This window comes from Syngnathoides biaculeatus, chromosome 15, assembly GCF_019802595.1.
Source record: "Syngnathoides biaculeatus isolate LvHL_M chromosome 15, ASM1980259v1, whole genome shotgun sequence".
In the NCBI taxonomy this organism is placed as follows: Eukaryota; Metazoa; Chordata; class Actinopteri; order Syngnathiformes; family Syngnathidae; genus Syngnathoides; species Syngnathoides biaculeatus.
Genome location: NC_084654.1, coordinates 10,668,961 through 10,682,605, shown reverse-complemented (window position 1 = coordinate 10,682,605; position 13,645 = coordinate 10,668,961). Strand labels below are relative to the sequence as shown.

The window sequence follows — 13,645 nt, the reverse complement described above, 5'->3', positions numbered from 1 at the left end:
AGTCTAAAATTATTATTATTATTATTATTTCACATGAAACAATCCTTTTCAAGTGGAGGTGCAGGTGTACTAGACAGGGTGGATGTGGAGGATTTGGAGTGTTGGTGGGGATGCGTGAGAGTAAGGGGAGAGGTGGAGGGGCGATGGGGGGGGGGGGTTGAAGCTTGAGGAGTCTCACGCCTAGGTGCGAGGAGATTATTCAAATAGGGCCCAAGGCGTAGAAGTAGGATTGGAGGCTTGGCTGGCGCACAGAGCTATATCACTGCGTCAAGCGGGCGCACGGAGCGTCATTTCCAAGCACGTTCGCTCTCTGACGCATTGCGCGGCGGCGGCTGCCTCTCCCATTTTTTTTTTTTTTTTTTGTGTGCGCCACTTCTTGGACTCGCGGGGACGCGGCGGCCACTCCGACACATGCGCAAGTTGTCCCCGGTCAGCGGCGTTGTACGAGAGACCCTTTTGGCTTTTTCCTCAGCTGGGAGACGCTCGCTTGCAAGTCCTCCATGATGCTCGGAGCAGTTAAAATGGAAGGACACGAACACACCGACTGGAGCACCTACTACGCAGAGCCCGAGGTGGGTACCTTAAATATATATTTTCCCCCCGTTGTCTAAAGCCGATCCCATTTTATACAACTCAATATTAGCCCTGAGATAATATTAACTTTGTGATCAAATATTGACTTGAGGCGCCTCCAAATCCTCCCCCATCTCACGCCGCGCGCGCTATCCTAACAAAGTTGCTTGACATGCAGAGGAGGAGGAGGAGGAGGTGGGCGAAAGTTTTTCACTTTGGATTATAATTTTAGTCTACATACCTATCCCCACCAAATCACACTATTTTGGGGCTCGGCAAACAGCAGAGATGTTTGATTTGGGGAGCAGATTGGTTCAAATATTTGGGATGCGCTCTGGTGTGTGCGCTCCTCAACCAGAATGTGCACCAGACACGACGTCAACTGTTTCGTGGGCGGTTTAGGAACACTTGCACAAAATAAATCCGGTGAAATGAGGACTGGGAAACTAAGTGATTGATTTAAAACCTCTTCTCTTTTTGTTCTTTGGCCTTCTCTTAATTGAGTTGTCATTAGTTCTACTTTATTACATCTGTTCGTTTTAGAAATTAGATAATCATTAACTATCCACTTTAAGTAGAATTTTGCTGAGGTTTATTTCTTTAAATGTAAATTTCTCATCAGTTTTATTATGTTCGTTGGTTGTTTTTATTATCCGACACCGTTGAACTTTTTTTTTTTTTTTTTTTTGAAAGGTACACACAATAAAGAAGAATTAGCCAGTTGACATAAATATTTCTTATTGTGAGCAACGGCTCATTGATATAAAAAGTAAGGACTGCAGTTGTGTGTTCACTGTTGAATAAGTGCCGTGTAAGAGTTGTGTTTGACGACTCGTCTGTTCTGTCTGACGCTGCAGTGTTACACCTCCGTTGGCAACATGAACGCCGGCCTGGGCATGAACACGATGAACACCTACATGAGCATGTCCGGGATGAGCACTTCGGCCAACATGTCGGCCAACTCCATGAACATGTCCTACGTCAACACCGGCATGAGCCCCAGCATGACCGGGATGTCCCCGGCGGGCGCCGGCCCCATGAACGGCATGGGAGCCGCCGGCATGACGGCAATGAGCGCGGCCCTGAGCCCCAGCATCAGCCCCATGACCGGGCAGCCGGCCTCCATGAACGCGCTGACATCCTACAGCAACATGAACACCATGAGTCCCATCTACGGGCAATCCAACATTAACCGCTCCAGAGACCCCAAAACCTACCGCAGGAGCTACACGCACGCCAAGCCGCCTTACTCCTACATCTCACTCATCACCATGGCCATCCAGCAGTCGCCCAGTAAGATGCTGACGCTGGCCGAGATCTACCAGTGGATCATGGACCTCTTCCCCTTTTACCGGCAGAACCAGCAGCGTTGGCAGAACTCCATCCGCCACTCGCTGTCCTTCAACGACTGCTTCCTTAAAGTGCCCCGGTCGCCGGACAAGCCCGGCAAAGGCTCCTTTTGGACTCTCCACCCGGACTCGGGGAACATGTTCGAGAACGGCTGCTACCTGCGCCGCCAGAAGCGCTTCAAGTGCGACAAGAAGATGTCCGGGGCCAAAGAGTCCGGACGCGGCAAGGGGGGCGCAGGTGGCGACGGTTCGTCGAACAGCAGCTCGGAGAGCTGCAACGGCAACGAGTCGCCGCACTCCAACTCGTCGGCGGGCGAGCACAAGCGGGCCATGTCGGACATGAAGGCGAGCCAGGCTCTGAGCCCGGAGCACGCCGCCTCCGTCGCCGCCGCCGCGGCCGCCGCGGCCGCCGCCGCCGCTGCCGCCGCCATCTCGTCCCCGGTGGGACAGGGCCAGCACCTCCTCTCCCAGCACCACTCTGTCCTGCAGCAGGCCCACGACGTGCACCTCAAGCCTGAGCACCACTACTCCTTCAACCACCCGTTCTCCATCAACAACCTCATGTCCTCGGAGCAGCAGCACCACCACCATCATCACCACCACAAAATGGACCTCAAGACTTACGAGCAGGTCATGCATTACTCGGGCTACGGCTCTCCCATGACCAGCGCCCTCTCCATGGGCTCCATGGCGGGGAAGGCTGGCCTGGAGTCCTCCTCCATACCTGACTCCTCTTACTACCAAGGAGTTTATTCCAGGCCCATCATGAACTCCTCATAAACGGACTTCGATCTCAACGTGTACATTTGTAACATAAATAAATGAATAAAATGGAAAAATATAAAATTTGTGTTCAATAAGTATTTCAAATATTTTCCTCCCATCGTTTGAGTTGACGAGTTTGTTAGTAGCCCTTTCATTGTTCATAATCCGTGAGGCTGACTGATAATGTGACCTGTTCTGATGTCTGCTGCAGGATTGAACTCCAAAGAAAACAAAACATTAAACAAACAAAAACAAAGAGAGGGGAAAAAAGACCTGTAAAATAAACCACATTTGCTTATTTGGACTCCAGGACTGAATTTCAAAACCTTATGGATTTCATCAATCATTTGTGTAATTGCTATTTATGACTTGTATATGTGTATTCTTGTAGTGACAAGAGCAAAAATTCTATATTAAAGTGTTATTGGTCATGTTTTCTGAAAATGATGATCTGATGAGAAATTATTGCAAAATGTGTTATACCTGTACAAACGTGCAATAATCTTGTTACATAATTATTGTCAATCTATATAGTAGCAGTCGTTTCAGAAAAAATAACATCTCGATGAATGCGCCATAATAAATAAACTCATAACTAAACAATACAGTTTTTAACTTTAGAAATGCACCTAAATGCTTGCAACATAATTTGATTTACTCGAAAAAATATATTAATTAACATTAACAGTCTGATAAATAGACAAACGGTTAGGCTAATGAAGATTTTACATAATCAAGTTTTTGGCCATTTTAAATGCATGTAAGGCACCACAGTGCTTTTTTGAGGATTTTCCGTGTCCTGTAATAATACATTTTAATGTAGTATCCGGTGAAATGACGCCAGGTACATATAGACATTATAAAGCGTTTTTTTTAATTAATCTGCATACTGGAGATATTAATTACAGAAAGTGTATGCAATGTGGAAAGACCAAAAGAAAATGAGTCCTCACTGATGCACCTCCACAATGTAAGGCTAGCTAATGCAAAAGTATCCAAAAGTCTACTTTTGTAGCAGTTCACATTTACGTTCATTAAGCGATATATGTCACAATGGTAATTTATATAATTCCGGTGCAGTTTCATATCGTGAGACGCCTTTGTTTACCTGCGCACAGGAATAAAAAATATTCGAAAGAGCATTTAGTTCAAAGAACATCTCCCTGGCTGGCTGTCAATTAAGACGGAGGATCATTATTTTTTAATCATCTTTTTATGCATTTCATAGTTGCAGATGCATTGACGCAATTCATCCACTTGATTGGGGAATGTCCCATCAAGCAGCTTCTATTGGTGGCACTCCTTGGCTGCAGCAGGCCTGCATGCGGTCCAGAGAGTGCCGTGAGACAATTGAAGGAACCGTGCTCGTGCGCGGCAGTCAAGTTTCGGTCATCGGGTGAGACGGAGTCTCCTTTGTCACATAAAACAAGCTCCCGCGGCGCCGGAGAATAGCGTGCGTAAAAGGGGGTCTGATTGAGGGACAGAGCCGCTTGAATGTGATGCTCGAACTTCTATGCTTGCAATCAGGGCATTCATTGTCTGCCCCCTCTCAAAGTATGCATGCATGGAGAGACCCTCCCTCCCATCTTGCCAGATAAGATATAGGTGAGTTGTCACCCACACGAATCAAAAAGCTCCTCCTCGGAGCACAAATCCAAGACCAAACGGCACGAGGTGGACCCGGTGCGCCAATGTGGTCCACCTCCCCCCCCCCCACCACGCGCCTTTATGCCAATACAAGATGATAGCCCCTCAGCACCTGCACGCAGGGCCTCAAAGTGTGCTTTTATTCTCCAGACCCCACTTTACGCGTCGCACTTTAAACAGAGTGATCTGCGAATAAACAAAGGCAGTAAACAATGGAGTGGAGGCAATGCCCGTATAGGAAGAGTACACACAAGCATCCACACAAACACGAACCAAATTGCACTCAGTGTAAACTCTGAATAGGACGCCTCAGCTCTGTAAATTTACACAGACATTAAATTTGGCACAATTCATTTTAGACATATCACGCTAAGCGGATTTTTTTTATAGCACACTGATCGATATCTCTGTAAAATAATCATTTTTTAACTAGCGGGGCAGTGAAATCTTTGCTTTGTGCTAAAGTCAACAGTGACTGAGTTTGAGCTCAAATAAATGCCGCGATGTCTGGAGCCCTTTGCAGAAGGCACAAGGCAAAGCTTCTACAATGGGCTCCCGCATCATGCGTGGTCGAACTGCAACCCGGCGGCCGCTCTGCACAGGTAGGGACCCTTTAACAATGTCCAAAGCTGCTGAAAGGAGATGCCGATGTTGTGTAGCCTACTTGAAGAGGGTGAGGGGGAATAGCCGCCCTTGGGTGCCGCTTCGATTGTCTGCGGAGGAGACGTGTTGGATTTGAGGAACAGAGTGGCGCAAAGCTGACAGGATTTGCAGCTTGCTGCATTTACCGGAGGGAAAGCGGTTGCGTCTCATTGATGTGAGAAAAAAAAAAAAAACAAAATTGACGGGTAGTCTCTCATCTGTCAAGTAACTTTTAAGGAGGAATAGCTGGAAAATACGCGGTTGTTTTAGTGTTTAACCCAAGTTATTACAATATTTTCTAAAAAAAGGAGAAAATACTATGACTATGTTTATCGGTCTGTGATGCATTAAATTCAATTTGGGCATTATTTTATTGCTTTTTGCTATGCGTGATCGATCGACATATATGTTTGCCCCAGACATGCGGAAGAAAAATCGACATACTATTCTACTGATAGTTTGTCTTTGAAATTGGACACTATTTTATTAACTCTGTTGTAATACTTCTTTTTGTATCGATACTCCAAATTCTGTGACTATATTGCCAGATTTTGACACGTCAGGAATATTTTCTAAATAGCGCTTGTAAAAAATATGGACACAGCATACAACAACAATAAAAATAATGTTACTTTAATCATAATGCTAATCAGAATAATTATCAGAATCCTCATAATCACAGTCATTATCACACTCGTAATCATAATAATAATCACAGCCATAATCATAATCGTAATCTCAATCATACCCATACTCAAAATCCTAATCATAAAGCGTGTCCAGTAAAGTTTCCCAACGAATCAGGAGATGGAAATGGCCTTTTGGAAGTCTGATGGTTCAAAGGCAACAACCTCAATTTGCAGTGAGGTACGAAAGGCCACACCGCTTCACTCTCCTCACACACACACACACACACACACACACACACACACACACACACACACACACACACACACCACACACACACACACACACACACACACACACACACACACACACACACACATATATTTATATGTATGTAATGTATGGCGCATACACTCTCCCAGGATCCCATCCTGGAAACGGGGTTGTTATAGCAACTAAATAAAGCCCGATCCAGCCTGTTGATCCTTTTACTCCGCTAACCTGATTTAGCTGCAATTCCCAAGCATTTGCATGTTTCTTGATTAAGGCCTTGGATAAGATCTCGCACCTAAATAATGCAGAATGTCGTGTGAGGCGTTTATTTGGGGGGGGGGCATGATTACTTTGCAGGTTGATTTTACACACTAAATGAGGGCTTCAGCTGTCAGCATCCTCGGGGTCTTTGCTCGCGACGCACCTCTAAAGTGAGACATTCTCCCTCCAGCAATGCATTTCAATGCCTGAGCGACGTCTGTGAATGACTCAGTATAGTGTAAGCCATGCGCACCCACCCTTGGGTGTTAACTGAGTGGTGCAAGGCCAGAAAATCACAGCGCATCATTTCTGGAGGCCTTGTTATAAGAAAATGGAAAATGTGCAACAGCGATCCCATTCATATAACTGGGACGTATCAGTCAGAGGCCATTTTAATGCGCCTCTATGAAGTGCACCCATTCCAGGCGGATAAATGCTATTTCATATAGCAGCGCGTCTGCCGCACCTTTAGTCTAAAAAAGCCGCAGCCCGCCGATTGGAACACCCAAGTAGCTCCGTCTCCATGGCAACAGCGGGACACCGGTCCAACAAGCTGTAATTCTGTCTCGGGCTTTTGCAGGGGAGGGACCGACGAGGCCAACTTAACTCCTCTTTCAGAAGAAATACTCCTAATCCTATATCTTAGCAAAGCAAACTGTCGTCCCTGACTATATTAAAGACGGCGCAAAGTCAAAAATCCAAGCCACCCAGCAGGCGGCCCGGGCACAGTACACCAATTAATCAGGGATGCATTAACCCTGGACTCAACTGGGAATCTATTACTTCGTTAATAACGCGCGATTTGGTACAGGAAACCCGTGGGATTTTTTGGGGAGAAAAAAAATATTGTCACATACTATCACGAACGAAAAGAGAAATCTAACATTTTGAAATATTCTATTAGGTGATGAATCCGATGATAAAACAATGCTGCTCAAAATTGCAGTACTTGTTTTCTTAATTCGGGGACCACATTTTAAAAACAAAACAAAACAAAACTGTGTATTATTTAATAATTTAAATATTTTTTATTTGTATAATTTAAATTGAATTAAAACAAACATTATTAGCTGTAACACAAATTTATATTAAGCACATTTCTGCAAGGATTACTTTATAATTTCCTGCCAAACCTGCTATATTTGTAAAGTAAGCAAGAATCTTTCTTTGACTAATTAAATTAAAAACATACTTCAATTGATATATTGTGTCAGTTATTTAACACAAAACACACTCTAATTTTAATCTGCAGATTTCACATAATATAATTTCGAAAATGAGTATATACAGTATGCTCCATGAATAATTTTGGGTTTTGATGAAATAATTGAATAAATTAATCAAGGTTGGATGTCATATTTTTTTGTGTCAAAAAATATAGGCATAGGCCTCCATATAAAAGTTCCCCCAGTGTTTGCCCTTATTTCAGTATAAAACACAACTTCCAACAAGAAGCGTATTTGTCCATCTGAATTGGGTTCAATCCAATTCAGTCAGTTGAATTCCTCGTTTCATCCCGAAAGGTAAAGCCTGATTGGTTGGACTTTTAAATTCAACAAAATGGACAGGTGTGGCATTTATTTTGAAAATCCAGACGAATGAGGGTCATCTTGAGGATGTGTTTGGATGGATGTGTGTTTGTGTGTGTGTGTGTGTTTGAAGGGCAGACAGATTGTAAAAGGGAGAGAGAGAAAGAGAGGGAGAGAGAGAGAGAGACAGAAAGTAAGCGAGCAGAGCGAGCAAGGGAGAGCAGGATGGAAGGGGTGAGAATGCGGCTGCAGGCTGTGATGTGTCCGCATCTCTCCTAACATGACTGTGTGACATTCCATTGTGGGACTCCTTCATGTCGCGGTGATGGGATGTGCGAAAGAGAGAGAAAATCAGACAGACAGACAGAGAGAGAGAGAGCGAAAGAGTGAGACAGACAGAGAGAAAGAAAGAGAAAAGAGAGAGGTCCATGAACAATGGCCATTGAGTACTGGGTGAGGCGGCAGCTGGTGGGACATGCACACAGTGACCTAGAGGCGATCTATTGAGGCCAGGATGGGGCGCCTTCCTCTGCCCTGCTGCCTTTATATGCCTGGAAGTGGATGGATGGGCGATGTTTATCCTTGTGAAATATTGCGGCGTGCAAATTGTGTCTGTCACCTTTTAAAAAACACAGAACAACTCAGTAGAACGAGCAGCCGTGAAGATGAACCATTAAAAGGTTGAATTTGAAGCAAGCTTCTTGCAGTGTATTTTTTTTTCGGGCGACGGAGGGGGCAGTTTCCACAGGTATCTGGCATCAGGCCCCATATTTTTCTTTGAAATCAGACCTTGTGGATAAAGATGACATGAAATTCAGTCAGGAGGCTATGCTAAAAGGACACCTGCCTGCCCTGCCAAGGTTTCTCTATTCTCCTCAAGCCTTGCTGATGGATATCTGGGCTTTTTTGGAAATAGCACCACGTTATATTGCCTTTCCTCACCTCACATTGCCGTAAGATGGCCCCGAGATGCGCTGCAAAATCTCTCCATGTCCCCCTCAGCTGCCGTTCCAGGAAATAAAAGCACAGCTTTGCCAGCCAATCAGGACGAAGGACATGCAACTCATTAAAAGTTAATGAAACCTATAAACGTGGTGCGCCAGCGATTCATTTAAACCCCCAATCCAATCTCCTCTTCCAGTGAAGACAAACAAGCCTGTGTGCCCCCTGCGCCGTCCGCGGAATAACAAACCACAGAATATTTTGTCCTGCATATGTTCTCCTATGCAGACGTGCACCGTGACGGGCTATTTTACAATGGGACTTGTCCAATTTAGTGAATAGCGGATTGATGTTGTGCAAGAGGGGGGGTTCTGTAATCTGGGCTCGACTTGAATTTAATGCCTTTACTCTACACCGCGCAGCTTGTCAGGAGTGGAGGTGATATGTCATTTCAACATTCATGAGAATCAACGACATTCAAGTCCTGTGCTCATTTTGAAACCGTAAATGTGGGGGCCCCATTATGTTGTTGTCAAAATATATACTCATCCGTGCACCGTCCATGCGCATATAGTCCTTTCTCCAAAACACCACCACCTCTTCTATGTCAATTCAATAACCACGAATCAACAGCAATAAAGTACCACTTTACAAGTGTGCAAATCCAAAGTGGGGAGCATTACCCGTGCCCCCTCCTTGTCTTTCAGACCCCCGTCTCTTTGCGCTTTCCTTGGGGGACTCAAATTAAATTCCCGGCATGTATAGCGCCACTGTCAGCGCACTAATGAATTCCCATACCCGAACTTGAATCAAATTAATCCCCGATTTAATCCCGTATAAATGGCCGCGTTATTTATCATGGAAAGGCGGATGCTCAGTTGAAGGATTGAGGGAAGCTGGGAGGTGTTCGCGGGGCTGTTGAGCAGATTATGAGGAAGGATGAGGCCTGTATGTTCTCCCCACTGCAGAGTAGTCCCCTGATACACACTATTAACCTTCGCCTGCTTGACGCTGACAGAAACATCGCTGTGTTTGTCACTTAATATCCTCTCAGATTATGGAGTCAACCGGCAGATTTATTGGCGGGAGCCTGGATACTCTTATCTTGAAGTGGCCGACAGAAAGATAATGAAAGGTGCGCATCCTGGAGATGATGTATGTGCAGCAGCGGTTTAACGAGCGCTGCGTTCAGGCTTGCTCCGACTTGCCAGCGCGTGACGTCTTAACAGTTGCATTTATGTATGCATGCAAACATCGTTTCCCTCATATGCAAAGCTTTCTCTGAACGAGTTTTCAGGAGCAACTTCATAACGGTGTCAAAAGGTCACGGCAGTGTGTTGAAATCATTGTGATCCTTTTGCCAAGCAAATATATTGGCCCCCGTCTGACGCTGTCATGTGCATTTGGGTAAGAAAAGCGATTTCCAGATGGTGGTTTCAGGTTCTGTTATTGACGAGGCGCAGAGGGTCGAAAGCGCCGGGCCACTTCCTCCTTTGTTGGTTTTGGCCTCTTCATGTAAGAACCAACAGAGAATGGCAGCACGTGTAACTATGCCAACAAAATGATGTTTTATGTCAGCAGAGGATCATTTGCATATTGAACATTCTTATAGTTGACACTAATCTGTTGTAATGTAATCAAATGCGTGAGTGCCGCATGCAATGTTTTGTGTTAAAGGTACCTCAGGTATGTTACTAATATTTTTCCTACAGGGCGCAATGTATCTTATACTATGTATACATTATTAAATCAGCAGTTGAGAACGACAGACGGTCCTGAAGACAGTTTGGCAGTTCTGAAGACAGTTTGGAGCGTTAAAAACCTGCCCCGCCAAATGTCTAAACAGCTACGGTTTATTGAGGCATCTGTAAGCTTACTCATTCCCTTGCCAAGCTTGGCTCGTGCACCTAGCGTCGTGGCGAGGGGGTAGAACACACACACACACCAAAGTTTGTTGTTTGCATTCATTCCACCAAATCTTGACAGCCGCACTACGGCCCATCACTATTCCCAAAATTGCACCATCACAACCGGTAAACACGCCATTTGTGTTTCACAAACTTATCCTGCATGTATCCAATACCACATGGTCGGCGACTACGAAACGCAACGGTGGAAAGGTGGGGGCACCGGCTGCGAGGGGAGCGGGGGGAGGGGCTGCATAATTTGCTAGGAAACATTTTACCGAACATTTGGTGATAAAAACGCCGCCGTCAGCCTCGAGGCTTAAAGCAATTAATTCAGGATCCTGACATAAACTCTCCAATCCTTTGACAGCTTGGAGCTGAAATAAAAATGCTAGTTCTCCTGGGAACGGCAGGAGATAGTTGGCTCTTTTCTGGACTGTTTGCTCACTGGCCCTGAGAGCAATCTTCCCCAGTCAGAATGAAATGCAAGGACACAAACAATGTACCGGCGAGAGAATGGGAGATGGGGAATGAACAGTTTGGACTATTTGCTTAGCAGAAGGGCAGCCACAATGGCCGGCCCATGGCTTTCCCATGCATCAAGCCTCTTAGTCCTAGGCCTCCCTTTGTTGCCTGGCTTCTTCTTACTCGGCCAGATAAGAAAGCAGCTGCACGATACTTTTAATTCCCGTTAATCGGCATACTGTATGGTCAGCTATCTGTCCGCATTGTCTAATTGCACGGGTTATCGTATCTGGTGTCACCTTTTGCACCTTCTCATTTAGGGGCTCGCTTCGCCGTGAAAGAAGAGGGGATAATGTGTGACCCCTCTTCTCTTCTTAGAGGAGGTAGCACAAGTCAAGCACCGAGTCGCGATACCGATTCAGGGGAGGAGGTCTTTGGGTAAGCCTGAAACTCACACTGCGGCATCGTTAGGGAGCAACAAACGTGTATCTTGTCCCGAGAATGGTGCCATTTTTACAACCACAGCCAGAAAGGCTCCAAGGGCTCTTAAGAGACGCGCTCATTATATGACCGAAGTTAGAGAGTTGGCAAACAGAGGCAGGACAGCACCACTGGATGTCAGAAGGATCCATATTGAGCTCTTTTGTTTTTGTGTTTGCGTGCACATCGACCACATCTTCTCCCGCTTCTGTATTCGCTCTCCATACGTGTAATGTTGTCCACTGGGTTTCCTAATGGTGGAAATCCGATCGGGGGGAAACACTAATAGTATAATGATTCTTTAAAAGCGAGAAACAAACAAAAACAAAAACAAACAAAAAACCCAACTATAACAAAATAATCAAAAACAGAGAGCGGTGGGTTGTCAGCGGAGGATCGATACACATAAGATGAAGGAGCATATTCATGCATGTGAGCAGACACTTGCCTAAATACAAACACACACACTTGCCCATCCCCCTCTGTAAAGGTTGCGGTGTCAGGGACCCCCCTGGGTGGTCAGAGTGGGGATGATTTTTACACAATATGACGTTTTAAAGACAAAAACTGGATGTTGGGGAACTGGAAGAGATTATGTAATTGAACAACAACAACAACAAAATGTATGGAATTGTGATCCATGACGTTGCAGACAAAGATTTTTGTCAAGTAATTACAGTGGCTTTTGGAAAAGCATCTTGCAGAAAACTCCACGAGTGTGCCTGAGAACAACACATGAAAGCACATTGCTTTTTAACACATTACAATTTTGCTCTTTTTGGATGTTTAGTATATGAAGCGTTATTGTCCAAATTGTGAACATTAGTCACGCGGTTAGAAGATATCACGTCAACCACGTTTTACACTGGACGGACATGCAAACCCGCCTAAACACATTTCCTTTAATTATGTAGTTACATTTAATCATATTTTAGTATATTTGTGTGAAAAACAAATGTGTGGTTCATTTCGAAATAATGCGCCTTGGTTTTAATCAAATTCTGGAGGAAACATATGAAAGGTCCCATTGATGTGTTCATTCAAAATTAGGAAAAGAATGACATCTAGTTTGTTATTTTACTCATAGAAAGCAATTGAAGTAGTAAAACAATGATTACATTCTCAATAGGGTAATTAATAATTACAAATAATAATGCAAATTTGTTAGCGTTTATTGTGGAGGCCCATCAAGTAGTGCATTGTCTCCCATGAACGCACATGTTGCGCTGGTTTTCATGGCGTCCCGATCTGGCTTGTCAGACCTCAGGTAGGACATTCTTCTGCTTTTGTGCATGTGAGAGCCAGGCTCCTCGTGGGGTGGTGCTCTCGCCGTCACGCTCCGCCGAGGCTGAAATAAAGCTCTGTTCGAGGCATTTCAACAGCGCTTAAGCTTGTCCGCTGCCGTGTAATTTATGAGTCGAGAGGACTCGTTTTTTTTTTTTTTTTTTTAAGTTCGCCGAGACCTGCAATCTTCCAGTTACACGGCCAAGAGAAAAAGAGCCGCGAGTGAGTCACGGAGGCAGCTGACGACACTCCTCCGGTGACCCCAAACGGCAAAGCCCCCCAGCTCGTGGCCCAAAGGAGGACTTTAACACGGGCTCCGTCACCCCTGGGTGCGTGGAGAGCGGGCGGCACAGGGCCGGAGCTGCTGGCTTCGCGCTCTCAGTGGGTGGTCACAAGGGGCAGACGCACGCGGTGGCTGCCCAAAGCATTCGTTACAATCCACAAGGAGTATCGCCCCAAATCGAAGCCACTTTGAAATAAAGTGCATCAAATACGCGCCTGGAAGGCAGCCCAATATTTTAAGCTACAAATCGCACATATACAACTTACATTTGAAAGAAGTATTTGCGTGTCAGTAGCAGTTCTGTTTTTTGAAAATAGGATTATTGTACATTTTATTGAATGATTTTGCTTTATGAACCTCTTAATGAAATCCTGTTTAAAATAAAATACCTGTTTTGCCTGTTCACATCTTATACATTTACATCGAGACATTGAATATTTCTTATCATAGCAATATAGCATATTTGTATATTTTTACATAAAGTGAATGTTTATTGTGAAATATAAATGATTTTGATTTCACAAATTGAAAGCTGAAATTCATTAGAAGTACAAATACAAAATGTGAAGTAATATTTCAACACGAAGAATCAATAAAGTACATTTTTCGGATTTATTA

At 44.7% G+C, this 13,645-nt stretch overlaps 1 protein-coding gene across 1 annotated transcript; it reads left to right on the top strand.

Annotated features, from left to right (window-relative positions):
• The first annotated feature begins 451 nt into the window (after window positions 1–451).
• Window positions 452–3,082, top strand: foxa2 (forkhead box A2). The gene is made up of 2 exons (XM_061843983.1): window positions 452–572; window positions 1,431–3,082. The coding sequence occupies exons 1-2, from the start codon at window positions 501–503 to the stop codon at window positions 2,700–2,702; spliced, it is 1,344 nt and encodes a 447-aa protein (XP_061699967.1). The 5' UTR covers window positions 452–500; the 3' UTR covers window positions 2,703–3,082.
• Window positions 3,083–13,645: the final 10,563 nt, after the last annotated feature.